Here is a 16,641-nt window from a genome sequence, read left to right as displayed (position 1 = left end):
ATAATAGACTTGCAAAGAAAAGACACTGCATTGGTGAAAAAAATTTTGCATGAATACAGCAGCAAGCAAACCAGAATCAGTAGTATAAGGGGTTGACTCTGGCCAGCAGCTATGCACCACAGAGCTGCCCACTCACTCCCCCCTTGCAGCAGGACAGGAATTGAATCAGAAGAGCAAATGTGAAAAAACTTGTGAGTTGAGATAAAGATATTTAATAAGCAAAGGAAAGAGGAAGGAAAAAAACCAAAGGAAGTGATGCAGAGTGGGAAAAAGAGAAAGCCTTGACACTGTGCAAGTACTGCTCGGTAACAGCCAAAACACTGGTGTGTTATTATTCCTGTTGCAGCCACAAATCAAAAATATGCAGGAAACTGGCACCTTAAAACATTATCAGTTTCACCAGTTTTCAGAACATTACAGATGGTGTATGGTTTAATTTTATAAGCTTTATTCATGGCTTCAAATGATAAAGTTATCTTTCTTTTTGTTACCACTCTCTGCAATGACAGATTTTGTAACGCACTGCAACAGACACACGTATATTGCAATCTATCTTATAGTTGTTTATAATAGTATAAATTAGGTTAAAAGGTAATCATTAACTGTATGTATCTTGCATACGTATTGTATAAACTGATCACAAGAAATACGAGTCATCAGCATTTTGATGGTACTTTGTGCTATGAGGTTGTAAAGTTATACAGTATTAAATCCTTAATCAGAACAGTCATCCTGCACACATGGGTTCCAACTGCTAATAGGCGTTTACAGTTCAACAAGGAAAACCAGACATTGTGTAGCCACTGCAGAACTATTAGCACTGGCTATTGCACAAATAATCACACACAGAGGCAAAAACCATCACCCCTGTCCCCTGTTCCGCCAACGGATTATTACACTACCACCAAGTGTCAATACAGAAAATCCAAAGAAAAACAATCAGTGTCTAACTCACGAGCACTAAGCGTACTCTTGGAAATCAGTAATTTCCTAGAGCAGAATTTAGGAAGGTGAGCCGTTCTGAGAGTACTGATACTACCATTTGCTACTACTTCCCTTTTACATTTATTTCCTTGAATGATACTGACCACAACTGCCTATTTCCATTTGAGTGAATAAATTGATATCTGAAAGCCTTGCTGAAATTACAATATGCAAGGATTCAGGAATTAAGGAAGCCAAGTTTCAATACGCCTGAATAACATTTCTGCTGCATGAATATTGTTTATTCCAATGATGTTAGCAGCAATTACAGTTGCTTTTGAGCAACTATTTTGAGAAGTGTTAGGTTTAGTTAGATTTCACAGTTGTACAACTACTCAATTCAGAGGAATTATTTTTGTTTTAATGGTTTGTCATATGTGAGCAGTAAAGTGTAACACAAATGAAAATGAAATGAGATTTGGGTATCAAACTTGCACTTCCATGATTCTTCCACTATCAGGAAGAACTTTTGCTTCTGAAGTATTTCCAATAGGTAGTACTATTACAATTCTATTTAGTTTTATTCAATCGAAGAGGCAGCATCCCCAGGTACAAGGTAGAGAATTATTATTAACAAAGCCTACAAGGTAGAATAAAAACAGGTATATCAGCTATTTGTCATTACACTGAGCAGATACTGAGTCCAATCTTTACCCAGAGATACACATTCTTACTCTAAACAACACTGAAAATCTGCAAAACCTCCAATACGAACTGCGGTACTGACAGGCTAACGGAGGAAACAGCACTTCGGGCCATGCTCCCTTTTGGTAACACCAGGAAAAAAAGTTTTCTGCTCCTCTTTCTGTTCCTGCCCAGCAAATGCTAACCAGAGAAAACAAATGACGGCTCCCATGCTGTCTGTGTGTTCGCAGAATGTTCTACATTCATTGTTTTTAAAAAAATTAAATGGAAAAGTCTGAGAAATTCCGAGTATTTTTACTTGATCACTGCCTATTCATGACATATGAGTCTTTTGGTATGTTCTAATGTAAAAGCTCTCCCTGCTCACCAATGGTAAGTAAAAATTTGTCTGGTTTTGTATTTCAGTCCAGAAACCTGCCTCTACCTTTCTCATGGGCACTCATTTTCACTAATTTGCTTCGCTTTGACCTCATTTTGGGCACATTTATCTTGCCATCAGGCAGCTTTCTACATCATATAGAGTTCATCTGTTGGTAAAAACAGCAACTAGTAAAGCAATTCAAGCTCCACCTGTCCTTTCTATAATAACAATGAAACCTGAATTACAGAAAGGGAAAGAAAAACAAAAATAGATGAGAAGCTCTAACACTACTGCTTTAGATCATAATACTGAAAGACATACCTGAAGTTCTAATTAGGCTTATTCTTATTAATACAGGTCTTTCCATTTCATACCTTCCATTGTATTCTTTTTTCTTGGGACTTTAGTATTAACTATGTTACAAATGTTACATATATTACTATGTTAAATATGCACACTTTTCCAAAGGCAATATTTGCCTGCTAATACAGCCTTATTGACACAGTTATCTCACCTTTTTAATTAAAAAGACTGATTTGAATCCAATATTGCTTTGTGTTAACAGGTTAATTCAAACTCTATTAGCATGCATATACAAAGCATAAATTACTTTTCATTATTACATGAATCTCACAACAGAATACATAATGTAGCTGAAAATTATTTTGCAAAGAGGAACAGCTACTGATTTGGAATATGCTTTTATACCATCCAGATAATTGGTTAAAAAGATTTCTCTCTGGTGTAATTTTAGGCAAGTTAAGTTAAATGCAAAGATAAATGCAGACCAACAGTCTGTTTGTCTAGAACAACAGTGACAGACTAAGCCCTTTTCTAAGTTCAGTATAGCTATTTAAAATATATTAATAAACAAATTATTGAGATTTACAACATATTTCATGGATATCTGTTAATCCAAGCCATACTGCAGTATTGAGTGTATCCTACTAGGCAACAATGCTCACTCTTCTCCACCATTTTTAAATTTCACACACTCAACTACAATATGATTGTTGCTTTTCTTTAAGCATACACATTTATCAAAATGTTTACGATTCATTAGTTCTTGCATTTAAATTACTAAACCATGCGCTATCACTTTTAAAAAGAGACAGAACAGTAACAATGCCAGGAAAGGGCCAGTATTTATCTGCATCCTTCTACACATAATGAATATTATGGCTCTCCAAGGCTCAAGTATAAATAGAATAAAAATATTCGTCACACATATTAGTTTATGTAATACAACCTCAAAGTCCCAAAACTTTTGTACTGTTTATAACTATTAGGGTACATAACAACACTGGAAAATCATCCCCAGAGACTATTGGGCTACTACATAAAGACAAAACCACTGCGAATTGCTGCCACAGAGTCCCTTAGTCACTTTATATCTAAAGTCTGTATAAGAAGATTAAAGCCACACTGCCACTCACCACAAGTGAAAGGGGCCTCTTCCATGAAACAACACCAATCAATCCTGACAACAGTACCTGTAATAAAGAGAGAAAAGTCACCACAGACACATGAAATTTATACCAGTTTCATACAAAAAATACAGTAAGTATTAAGATGAAGCTTAATACACAGTCATGATGTGTATTTCCAGAGTGCTGGAAACCAGCTGCTAGGAAGATAATGTCTTCATTTTATTCTCAATAAAAAACCCACCAAAACAGAAGTACTACTAGTTTGTTTTTAAAAGAATTTTCAATCCAGCTGCCAGATCTAATTAGTTCCAATCGGATCACAATAGGTCTTCAAAAATCTTCTCTCCTAGTCCCAAATGTTATCAGCACTAAAGAAGAATAAATGCTTAGGGTAAATTTTCTTCTGCTGTCTTCACATCATCAAAAAGTAGCTTACAAATACGGCAATAAAGGGAAGGCAATCACAAAGTAAGCCAGAGTATCCAGTTAAATTAACAAGCCTGGGGTTTTTTGTTTTGTTCCACCCACCTAAACCACCACACTACTTGATCTTATCTTTGAAAAAGCCCACATACATTCATTTAAACCTGGTATTTAGCATACAGATATGTTACCCCCTCCACTACAAGCCAAAAGGAAGCAGGATTCAGACCTTGATACACCTAAGGTGATCTCAGGTACTTCAAAATAACATGCAAGTTACAGCTGAGACACCATCACCTTTACATACGGTTAAAAACAGAGAAACTGAAGCAATTGGGTGAGGGACATTGACCCTGGGGTGGAAAAAATATGTGGGGAGGAACCTTTCCATTAGAACATTTAATTAAAACAAATTAGCAAATCAGAATGCAAATAAAATGCAGAGAAAAGTATGCATGATGTATTTATTTCATGAGTCTGCAGCGTTATTTCTCCACCTTAGCTTGTGTGAAGAATTTGTCTAACAGTAACTCCTATATACTGAACTAGCCTGATACAGTCATTATGAAATCCTCCTGTGCCTGCTTAGACAAAGCTCTAATATTATTATTGCTCTCTACAGACCTTTGGTATTGAAAAGGGAGGAAGCCCAGAAGCTAATGAATACCATTTTCCATGAAATTATATTCAAGGTTGGTTTAAATTCAAATACCAGAAAGTCACCATTCCCACTATATCATGCTTTACTAGCAATCTTTTAGCTATAATAATAATAATAGAGCATAATAATTGCAAATACATCTATATCTAGCCACTACAAAGCAATGTACACTGTACTGGGAATCAGGTTGGAAAGAGCCTGTCTACTGATGCTTAGTGTGAATGTGGAAGAGCAAGCTGTTGGTCCTATGGAAAAGGTGGATTGTGGAGTGTCCAGTTTAAGCTTTCACTATGTCTAGTCTGTGGGCATTCATACTGTGAGCATGTTTCAAACATATTTCACAACTTGATACTATCCACAGCCACTGCAGTTAGTGAAAATATCATTCAGGAAAACAGCATGCTGGAAAATGTACCTTTTCATATTTTCTTTAGCAGCTATGCCATTTAAAAAAAAAAAAAAAAAACCACAACCAAAAACTCAGGCGGGGTTTCATAGTAAAACCTCAACATTAATTTTTAAAACCAAGTACAAATGCAACAGCTGAGAAGGCATAAAAGCACAGAAAAAGTGAACCAAAATCAGGATATGGATACCAAAAACTGTGCAGATAATCCCTACATGAAAATTGTGCACAGTTTGTATTCTGCAGCATTTCCTACAGCATAAAAGCCACACACCAGCTACATACTTCTGAATATTGGCCAAGCCAGGCAAAAGCTGAGAAATACATTTTTGCAGTTAATTAAATTTGCTCACACAGCTATGTTAGCTTATTATTGCTGTATGATAACTGTCTCTGGGCTGATAGTCCTGTAACGTGAAACTGCACCCAAGAAGGTAAAATGACAGGGTTAGCTAGCTTATCTGCAGGCTAGACAGCAACATGCTCTCAATTATATAAACGGGATGACTCAAATTGTGATATTATTAAAGAAAATCCTTTAGGAAAAGTAAGAAATTGCCTTACAAAACAGAGTATGTATTGATAAAAAAAATACTCGTATGTAAGCCAGTGTTTCTCAGTCACCAGGTCATAGATATCTAGTGTGCTGCCTATGAACAGCAAATCCTTACTTTCATTTACTGTGCTATCTCTCCTTCACATGTTAACTCCCCAACTCCTGCCTAACATATTTGTGGCATTGTGCATCGCTGAAGATGCAAGAAGGGTGCTGATCCTTTTTGTTCATCTGAACTACAACTTTGACCTTTACAGAGGCCTTGCAAGATGGAAGAGGTACATGTGGTTTTGTTTGGAAAAGGAGGGCTTGGTGGCCCTCGCCATACTGGCTCACCATGCAAAATGTCAAGCACCATCACGCCAGCTGATAAACTCTGTGTGCCCTGATCTTAGGCACTACAACTCTGCGTTCTATGTCTTTAACGTAAGAGTTCACCTCAACAATGCTGTAATATAATTTTCCAAACCCCGTTAATGCCCAATATCACTGTGGTTATCAAAAGCTTATGTTACTTTGAGATGTAGCTATTTCCAGTGCCAAGCACTTCCAATACTTTAGACCACAGTACACACAACTACTTAATCAGAAAAATAGCACACAGGGAACATCACATACCAACACTTGTTGGAATACACCAAATGACCCTATCAGAATAGAAATCTAAAGATGACTTCTCTTGGTCTTGCAGAAGGCCAGGAATTTAATTTAAAAAAAAAAACCAAAACCAAAACAAATAAAAAAAAGCCCCACACATTCTTAACATTTTGTTTTCTATTCAGTTTTTACTTCTTATAAATACAAGGCCAATACTGAATATAAAGTAAATAGAACCATACTTGGTTTATATACAAAAGTAGGAATTATTTGAAAAGTAGCGTGTAATTTATAGGCCCAAAAGACCTTACAGTAATTCCTCCGAATATTCAGTGCTTACTTACTTCAGGGGAAGCAGTGTGTGAAAACCATACCTGGTTTCACAAGGTTAAGGGCCAAAAAACAGGCATAAGTGAGTTATTTTTACTCCCACAATTAGAACACAGTCATTTCCTAAATACTCTATAGCTCATTGCCATCTCTAGGCCTTATAATGTTTTTCAAAAGTCAATGTCATATGTATTACTGTGTACAGGCTTTTTCTTTCTTAAACGTAAACTGGAGTTTGATGAGTTTAACAACTTGCTTACTTAACTTTGGCAACATGCTTTGACATCAGAGCCTGCATAGCACACTGATCTAGTATCATGGACCTAACTTCTATCTGCTGAATTGCAGTGAACCCCCCACCACATAATAATCAAAATAAATCAAAGCTACTAAAAACATGTTCAAAAACGTAATTTGTCACCTTGCCTAAGCAGAATTCCTACAGATGTGTGTAGCTGCTGACTATAACAACAGTGCTGACTCACGGAGCAAAAACAAACAATACATTGGTGTTGACTTCTGCAGCATTAGAAATGCAGTAACATTAGGTATGAACACTTTCCAACATGCATATGAAAACTCCATTATCATTAATGCAATCTGTGCTCACGCATGAAAAATAAACATTTACTTTAATAGACATATACTGAGGCAGGCCAAAAACAGAAGGTAAAATTACTTTCCAGTAGAGAGATGACACACAAAGAATTTCTTTAAAAAGCCCTCAATGGTGTCTTTTCCAGCATTTTCAACCCTCCATATTCAGGTAAGTCTCTAGAAATCTGGATGACTGAATAGACTATGCAGTCTCTCAATATATCTTAAACTATCTGCTTTTCATGTCTTCATCTCCAAAATGGTTATTGTACATATGTTGTGGTTTAACCCCAGCTGGCAACTAAACATCACACAGCCGCTCACTCCCTGCCCCCACAACAGGATGGGGCAGAGAATAAGAAGAGTAAAAGTGAGAAAACTCGTGGGTTGAGACAAAGACAGCGTAAAAAGTAACGTATTAGCCACGTGCACAAGCAAAGCAAAGCAAGGCATTCATTCACCTCTTCCCATCAACATGGTGGTCAGCCATGGCCAGGAAAGCCGGGCTCCTTGGGAAGACAAACACCATCACTCCCAATGTCCCCCCCTTCCTCTTCCTTCCCCCAGCTTTATATGCCGAGCGTGACGCCACATGGTGTGGAATATCCCGTGGGTCAGTTGGGGACAGCTGTCCCAGTGGTGTCCCCTCCTGACTGCTTGTGCCCCCCAACCTGCTCGCTGCGGGGTGGGGTGAGAGGCAGAAAGGCCTTGGCTCTGTGTGAGCTCTGCTCAGCAGGAACTGAAACATCCCCGTTACCCACACTGTTGTCAGCACAGGGCCAAAACACAGCCCCATAGCAGCTACTGTGAAGAAAATTAACTCTAACCCAGCCGAAACCAGCACAACACAATATATTTCTCGAATGCTTCCTTTAAACTTCTTTCCTGAATGACATAAAATGTGTATTTACATAAGCACTAATTTAATTAAAACTCCATTTAATATAGTGAAATACTATCAAGGTAAAGACATACATAGATATGTAAAATTACTTACGTTTAAGTATTAATTTGTTCAACAAAACAAATTAACTCTTTTTTTCTCAGTACAACTTGGGATCTTGCAATGCTTTTCTAGTCTAATATAGGGCATATTAGTTACAAGGAACTCCAAGTTTTATTGTCTATTCTTATACCTACTTTCTTGTTCAGGCTGATACACCATATGTCAAGTCATCTGCTCCTTTTCTGCAAATTTATGGGCTCCTCACCTTTTCAGCTTGCAAACGCGAGAAATTCTCCAGTCAATGGATTAAAGTTACCATTAAAATAATCATACGAGTTGTTCACATTAATTGCAGAAACTCCTTCTTAGCCTTCTTCTGAGATACTAAATAATGGAAAGAGTGTCTATCCTTAGTTCCTACATTATCTAAATAAACAGAATCCACAGCATAGCACATCCTATGCTTTTTTTAAAACATTAAGACAAAACTGTGTGTGGTATTGCATTGGGCATAAATAAAAAGATTGGGACAATTACTTACGTTTCTAACAATAGAAATATCCATACACAATTTTTGTAGGCTTATTTAATTAATTCCTTAAAATGAAAGGACAGAAAACTGTTGAGAAGCATGATATGAAAAAAATAACATGATCATATCGAAGAACTTTGGCAACAGTAAATGAAAAACAGAAGAGAAATTTCCACTATACATTGCATGACTATGATTACCAATAGACTTATAATCATAAGTATCAGCAAAATTTATATGGCCATACGAGCTAAATTTACGTGTTTACAAATTTGTATGCAACATGCTTTCAAAAACATATGTTGTGAATTTACCTGGATAACCTAGAACCCAAACAGCCTATCTGCACATGTACTCCAGGACCTACCAACGCCATCACTGTCCCCATGGGGATTTCCTTTGCCTACCCTTTCCCTTCCCTCCCTGCCCCCCCACCCCACACCCCCCCCTCAAGCCTGCAACTCTCTTGTTCAGTTTACACATATTGCCTCTTGTGCTCCTGGTATTCAGAAGAACATTAAAGGGGGGGGGGGGGGGCGGGGCGGATAATTAAAAATCTTCAACTTTCATCTCAATCTAGATTAAAAAATAGGCTGCAAAAATATTACTTGTCACACATTCTTAAGAAAGGTTTTTTTGCTGTTCTTTAACAGCAGATTTGTCAAGCTGATACGGAGAATAGTAAGACAAAAGGTAACAAAACAGGTGTCAAAGAAAGGAACACTTTTACAAATGAGGAAAAATGTGTACAGCTGTCAGTCATCTTTAACTATTCTTAATAACAGGAGCTGAGATGCACTGAAGGAACCATATATCACTCCTCTTCCCAATTTCAGGACTTGTAGGTTTCTGGAACACAGGTTTTATTGTGTCCTTTTCTCTCAAGACATTAAGGAGATCCGCTGTCAGTACTGTAATTCTTCAAGCAAGTCCAAGGGTATGTTTACATATTGGTATTGTATTTCATCTGCTGTACTCACAGTGGAATAAACAGAAAACAGTTCATGTTGCTGTGATTTTCTGTATCATTATTTTCTAACATTTTTCTGATGCATGCTAGAACTTTACTATTTTCTGTTTATTGGCTCTGTTACACGAGTACCCTTGCTTAGGAGGTCTTAATGTTAAAATAAAGTTTTGACAAGGATGTTGTATGCAAAATAAAGATCTAGACTTCAGACTCTCATTTTGTTGTCATTCTCCAGACACTTCCGACTGGAACATACCTTTTTAGAGAATATGCATATGAGGAAAGTCTGAAGCAACTTGGTTTTATAGGAGGGAAGACTGATACGGAACATAACAGCAGTTTTGAAAATAAGTAAGATTGTTACAAAAAAGACATTGATGATTTGTTCTTCAAGTACACTAAGGGTGAAATGAGGAAGAACTGATTTACATTTGCACCAGCAAGGTTCAGGTTGGACATTAAGAAAAACTTTCTAATGCTCAAGACATTTTGACATTGGTAGAAGGGGTAGGTTATAGTATTCCCATCACCAGAATTTAACACCGCACTAGACAAACACCCATCGAGGTGGGCCAGGCAGAACCAGGCATAGACAAACAGGCAGACGCCCAAGGCAGCTGAAAGGAGAGGGCAGAGCTGTGAGCAAGCTGCCTAATTTACTATACCAAAGGAGGGAAATACCAGCGCTTCCAGCACCAGTATCATCTACTGCTTCTGGCAGCAAAGCACTACAGCAACTGTTTCTCTCCAGAAGAGTAATGTCACAAATATCACATACTTTGAGATTACAAAAGTGTGACACATTAGTACCAGATTAGGAAATCTCCTTATAATAATACTCCCTGTAGCATCTGCAACCCATTAGTACAAAATGATGGTAAGTCAAATACAAGCTATAGGAAAAAGAACTGTAACAGCATTTGCTAAAAGGGGGCTAGAAAAATATATCAGCAATATTAATCTCCATTCCAATTCTCGGAAAAATAGTGACGATTCAAATCTCTTGGAGTGAAGGTGGTGGAAATGTATTAACAAGTATCAGGAAAAAAAAAAGAAAAGTATATATTCCTATATGCATACACACACCATGCACACACATGAAAACTGCATGGACAAATACAGAACAATGTCATGATTTTTGGAATGGTCTTTCAAAAAAACTCATTTTAAATGGTGGATGCTGATAAAAATCATACCGTTCCACCACATTCAAAATACTGCAAAAAATTAGTCATAGGCTAAAGAATTTTTAGAACAGTTAATATAGCTATTTATTTGCAAATATGCAAACTGACTCTTCAACGTGCAGCTATCACTAGAATTGATGGACCATTCTCTTATTTAAAGACTACATCACTACAAACACGAAGACCACAAGCACCACCAGACTGCCTAACCACAAGCAGATCTGTACACTGCAAGATAAATAGAAGCAAGTCAACAGTAACCAAAAACAAAACAACTTAAGCACAGTTTTGAGCTATTTTCTAAAAAGACTCAGTATGTTCCAGACTCACAAACACTGCATCATAGCTTAGTCTCTCTCATTTACCCACTGTGAACTTAAAACTAATCTAATTCTAATTGCCATGGAAACAGGAGCAGAGAAACAAAATCCCTTGGTAGCCCACAAGAACAGGACAGTAAAATTACCTATACATTGACACAGCTACCAGAATATATTAACAGTACACAATTTTCATCTCATTTTAAGCCCTAGGGTGAGCTTTTTTTATTTTTGTCTTTGTTTTCCTGTGAAATATGCTCCATAACCATCGGAAATCTGCTTGTTTCACATCTGTAGTTTATTTAATGAAGCAAGCAACAATTATTATAAAATTATAGTACACACACTAAGTATTTTTGTAAAAAAAGGATTACCCCAAAAGGGGATCTTTTCCTTTGAAATGCAGAGAAAAACAAGGGCTGATGGCGCACTTATACATCAGAATAATATATTTTCCAATTGCGAACAAAAATCATACATTCTGTATTTGTTACTCTTCCAAGTGGTTCAAATCTGTTATACTCTACTCCACTACAATATGTAAACTCTAATAAAAGCAATGGACAGTGATTTAGGTAAGATGTTAAGTACAGAGTTGATATGTCAAGAACTCACAATACAGTCTTAATTTTATTCAGTTTTTATTAGGCACATTCACAAAACACTATTGCATTATTTTACACATCCCATAACATAATCCATGAGTATAAGGCACACAGCAATTAGCATGAGTATTTATATAGAAAGCAAACTAAGCAGTTTGCAACCAATCCTCCATGGTGTCAAATTTATTAGATCATTTATAAATAAACTTGACATAAATAGATGGCTGAAGACCTAGCCCAATACATGCTGTTTCATAGATAAAGAGCTTTAACTCAGAATAAGATCTATTGAGATATTGTAAGAGATCACATAAGAAGCTTCTGTGGTAATTTCTGTTTTGGACAATTCTCTAAAATGAGGCTCCTTGAACAACATTTGCTCAAGTTGCTCTTGAGTAACTTCCTTCCTCTAGAATGGCCTATGAATTAATCAAAAGAATTCTACTACTTTTGAGCAACACTACCAGCAACACTATTTCATATCCACTAGATGAATGTTTCATGATGTTCAAATTTATAGCTAAACCAACTAAATCTGTTAAAAATAATTGACTGAAGAAATTTGCTGCCCATACATACTATGCAACATCTCTACAGTAGCTCAGGTCAACTCTGGATAGCTTATCGATCCTTTGAAGCAGGACGATTTTACTGAGGCAGCAGTCAAAAGGTTAATTAAAATGCAGTGAACCAAAGAAATCGGTGAAATTAGCAGCAGTTTGTCCAACATGATAGATCCATATACTGGTATGGTGCACTGAAGTGGTAATGTTTTCTCATCTGAGTATTTATTTTCTTGCTCTTTATGAGCAGTCCATATGATAAGATAACAAAGACAATTTCTATGAGGGAAAAAAATCTCCAAACCTGAAAGTACACTGATTTTTCTTTCAAAAAATACTGGTACATTTTAAAGTCTTTGTAATTCCATTACAGTTAAATTTCTTCAAGGGCTGAGATTGTGAAAACTTTATCCTAATTCCAGTGATGAAAGAATCCATGATTTTTCCATTACAAAAGCAAAGATATTACCCAGCTATGAGGACTTCACTTCCAAAATGTTCATTTTATGTTTCAGTTGCCAAAAAACAAAAAACAAATTATGGTATCAATCACGTGGCTGTGACAAAGAGAAATATTCTGATAAATTTCTTTAGACACTTCCTAACCTGTTTTCACACCAATCTTGACTTTGTATCATTGATTCCATACAGAATATTATTCTAGAAATATTGTTTTCCAGTAGCATTAGGAAATCACTAATCGGATTTTTGCTGCTGGGCTCTTCCAATAATTATAAGAATGAAGGCTGAGATTGCTTTAGATAAGTGAAATGAGGCAATGGCTCTTTCAATTACTGACACAATTTCTCAAGGGATGAAAGCTGAGGTGCATCGTAAAGTGATCTAAACATCAAGAATAACTTTATTTTCTTTGCCTCAGACTCCAAAGAGCTTCCAAATGCAGATAAAATGCCGTGCTTCTGCGTATCACTGGTACAGAGCAAGCTCCAGTCCTCCAGTTCCGTAGATCGTTCAGAGCTATATTCCCAACTGCAGTGCCACAAGGGCACATGGAGAAAGGTTAATCAAAAAGTAATAAACCTCATACTCTAATGAGCATGATTAGTGATTTGCCCCAGGGCCACACTACCAGATAAGAAGTTAAGGATGCACAGACTGAGGCTAGAGATAGAAAGGGACAGAGCACATATTAAATGGTCATAACAGATACACAGTACCTCCATCCCAGTCCTGGTGAAAGCCATCTACACTACTGCACTTACCGCCTTTCCTAAGACACCCTTCCCAGGCATCTATAACCATGACAGACTGTTAGACACGGTGTCCAAAACAGTACTTAAGAGAGAGAAAGGACAAATGAGTTTGTATAAGCACAGGTTTAATATCAGGATGGAGAGATGCCTTCCAAACAACCTGACAATCCAAGGGCCCTAAAGCTGAAGTTCATGTCTCTGACATCATGTATTTACCTGGTGGTTTTTAAAGTCATTTTTCTCAAAGGGTCCCACTATTCTAGAAAGTATATTCAAGGCTGTTTATTACTCAGCAGAATTAATATATCTGAAGCCTACAGTGCTTCTCTTTTCTGGACTTAAAATTTCTGTTCTTAGAAAAACTATTAGTGTAACTAATACTTAATGAAATTACATATTAAGAATAAGAAATCTTCTCAAACATCTCAACTAACATGCACCTCAAAGGTTAAGCTGTTAAATAAAACACGGTAAGGCAAGAAATGCTTTAAACAGCAGGTAGCAAGGACACTGTAAGACTCATTCCAAAGACTTTGCTTTAAAATTATCAAGTTTATCTGAAACTTACAGCTTCTTCCCTGACAAATAACAGGAAAATCAATTGCAACTTCATAGGATTTGAAGATACAAATGCACATACTTTTCCCAAAGTCAGGTAAAAGTATTTTCTTTTGTTGTTGTTTAAATATTACCCACCTCCCTGTGTTTTCCTAGCTGAATAGCTAATACAAACCACCAATCACCTCTGACCTTCAGAAGAACTCTTCCCCCATGTCAAAAAAAAATTGATAGAATAATTTCACTTTTGCTGCTCTGGAGCTACAGTGCAGTAACTACCTTGGGACCTAAAGGAATAAATCTCATTTTAGTCATTATGGCTTCTGTTATAAATGGTTACATTTTTAAAGGATGAATTCAAAGCTCACTGTACGTGTCAAATGAACTGTTTTACAGCCTGATACTCATTATTTACTAACAGTGCAGGTGGTAACTCTTCAGCTCTTTACCTTGCTATGCTGCTTAGTGCCTCTCAGCTACCACCTGAACACAGTAATTAAGACTATACACCCATTTATCCATTGGCTTCACTGCTGAGATGCTTCTCATTCATGTTAATTGTTACATTGCCTTTTTTGCGTCTGTGTAAAATGTGTGGATACCTGCTTCAAATTGAACTTCATATATTTTACAAAATATACAACAAATATACAAAAGTACAACAAACTTCTGGGGGTAGTGGAATCTAGTAACTACCGGTATGGATTATAACCAAAAATCAAATGTTTCATAATCCTAGTACAAACATGCACTCTTATACCATTTTAAGACCGTCACTACAGACATACAAGTGAGAGGGGCTTTATTATAACCCTTGCTTTCTAGAGTAGTTGTAGGAAATGCAGTAAAATTACTCTCATCCCCCATTAATTGGTTCAAGATCAAAACCTCCATCTTCTTTCAATTTGGTTTTACCCTAAAACACTCTGAAGATTTCAAGTTGCCTAGCTCCTCCTCTATTTGGCAGTTTCCTTTTCAACTCTATAGAACTCTACACACTGGCTCCCATCTGCACTTTTATTTCATCTTCCTTTTCAAGGAAGCTTCACTGAAAATAGTTTTGCTTTTTTTTGTCCTACTTTCTATTCCTCCCTTCTCTGTAGGTGCATATATACAAATATGTGCATGTAAACCAGAAACACAATGTACTCCATGTATTCCACTGCTACTCCTTCCTTTTCAAAGTATTATAATGAACTGTATATTTCAAACATATAAATGTATTTACATCATAATACGTATAGACATATAATATAGTGATTTTTTATCCATAAACTTTACAAGATAAAGTTATTAACAAAAGCTCTGTATTTAAAGAGCAGCATCATGCATGGCTCTCAAGCACAGGTGGTTCTGTAACTAACATGTTTCTTCCAAACTTACTAATCAATAAGGATGAGAAGGGGCAAATTTAGGTACTCTTTAAATGAGATGTTTATATTTAACAAAGTTTTGTGTGACCGGTCATACTTTGAAGCTTTCAGTTTTTCTGTCTATCCTCCCCATTACTGTCAGGTACATTTTTTCTATGCAAATGTCCTTGTTTTTCCCAAGGTGTTTTTTTTTTTATTCTTAACTCAGAAATAGCACAGTAATAATAGCATCTTTTTTCCCCTCTTTTTTTTTTTTTAATTAAACTGCAGAATCCACCAGCAATCCAAGTATTCTAAGGTTTTGCTTATTTTTTACAGACAGTACTAGAAAAATATCCAGTGTATTAATCCATACTGTGTTAAGTCAGAATACCTCTTTCACATAGACTACAACAGCCAGTTTCACGTCACCTCACCCATATGAGACGCGCTCAGCACTAATAATATGCAGAAACACATTGGTTTGACTGGGTACACCTACATTATGACTAGAGAATGTTTCTCAACACCTACTCCCTCAAAACCAAATCCTATTTCAACGAGTTTTCTGCTGAGACAAGAGGAGGAAATACCTCCACCCGGCCCTCTCCAGCCTGGATGCCACCAGCAGCCTGTAGCAGCTGTACTAAACTTAACCCAGGTCCCTGCTCAGGATGCTCAGAGACCTGAACTGCTGACACTTAAAACCTGTCAGCAGTAAATTGTATGAATGAAATCATATTGATATACAGTCAAAACAGAATGAACAAATAATGTGATGCATTTAGAATTTAGAGCATTAGCTCTACTCTTAACTGTAATAATCCTCATCAGTTACTGAAGACTTAAAATACATTATTTTAGACATGCAGCATACAAGGCACAAGATGTCTGTGACAACCTGTGAGACTGATTTCTGTAAAAAAACTATTTCTAATTGGTTTGGAAAGAAACAGCAAAGGACTTGGATAAGCAGAAAACTGTGTATCACTCCAACAACACAAACCATCCATGACGTTCTGCAACGCAGCCACAAGAAAATGAGTTTGCAATGACACCCCGTTGTGTGCTGAAAGCCATCAGGCTCACAGAAGAGAAGGCACATTACTAGAACGATCTAGGTAACAGAAAGGAGTTTTTCTCACACCAAGCTCTTTGGCAGCATGCTGACGTGGTCTTACAGCTCAAGATTGCAGAAATACTTTGCAAAAGCACAGTTGTTTTCTAGTGAAATCTGACATGCCACGTCCCCAAAATTCAAACCAAACATTAAGCAAAAATTAAAAAAAAACCAAACAAACAAACAGACAAACTCCTAATTGAAATCTAATTCAGATATAAAGGCTTCTTAAGCTGTCAGCAGGCAATAGATTTGGGGAGCACATGACAACACTCTCTTCAGTG

At 36.7% G+C, this 16,641-nt stretch overlaps 1 protein-coding gene across 5 annotated transcripts in view; it reads right to left on the bottom strand.

Annotated features, from left to right (window-relative positions):
• The window catches only part of ENTREP2 (endosomal transmembrane epsin interactor 2), a 145,872-nt gene that overhangs the window by 85,341 nt on the left and 43,890 nt on the right, over positions 1 to 16,641 (bottom strand). For all 5 annotated transcript variants that reach the window (XM_055716591.1, XM_055716596.1, XM_055716594.1 and 2 more), the window contains exon 2: positions 3,427 to 3,483. In XM_055716591.1, coding sequence (XP_055572566.1) covers positions 3,427 to 3,483 — 57 coding nt within the window. The remainder of the gene's footprint in view (positions 1 to 3,426; positions 3,484 to 16,641) is intronic.

This window comes from Falco cherrug, chromosome 7 (genome assembly GCF_023634085.1).
Source record: "Falco cherrug isolate bFalChe1 chromosome 7, bFalChe1.pri, whole genome shotgun sequence".
NCBI classification, from domain to species: domain Eukaryota; kingdom Metazoa; phylum Chordata; class Aves; order Falconiformes; family Falconidae; genus Falco; species Falco cherrug.
Note: the sequence above shows the minus strand (reverse complement) of the source record. Positions and strands in the feature narration are given on the sequence as shown.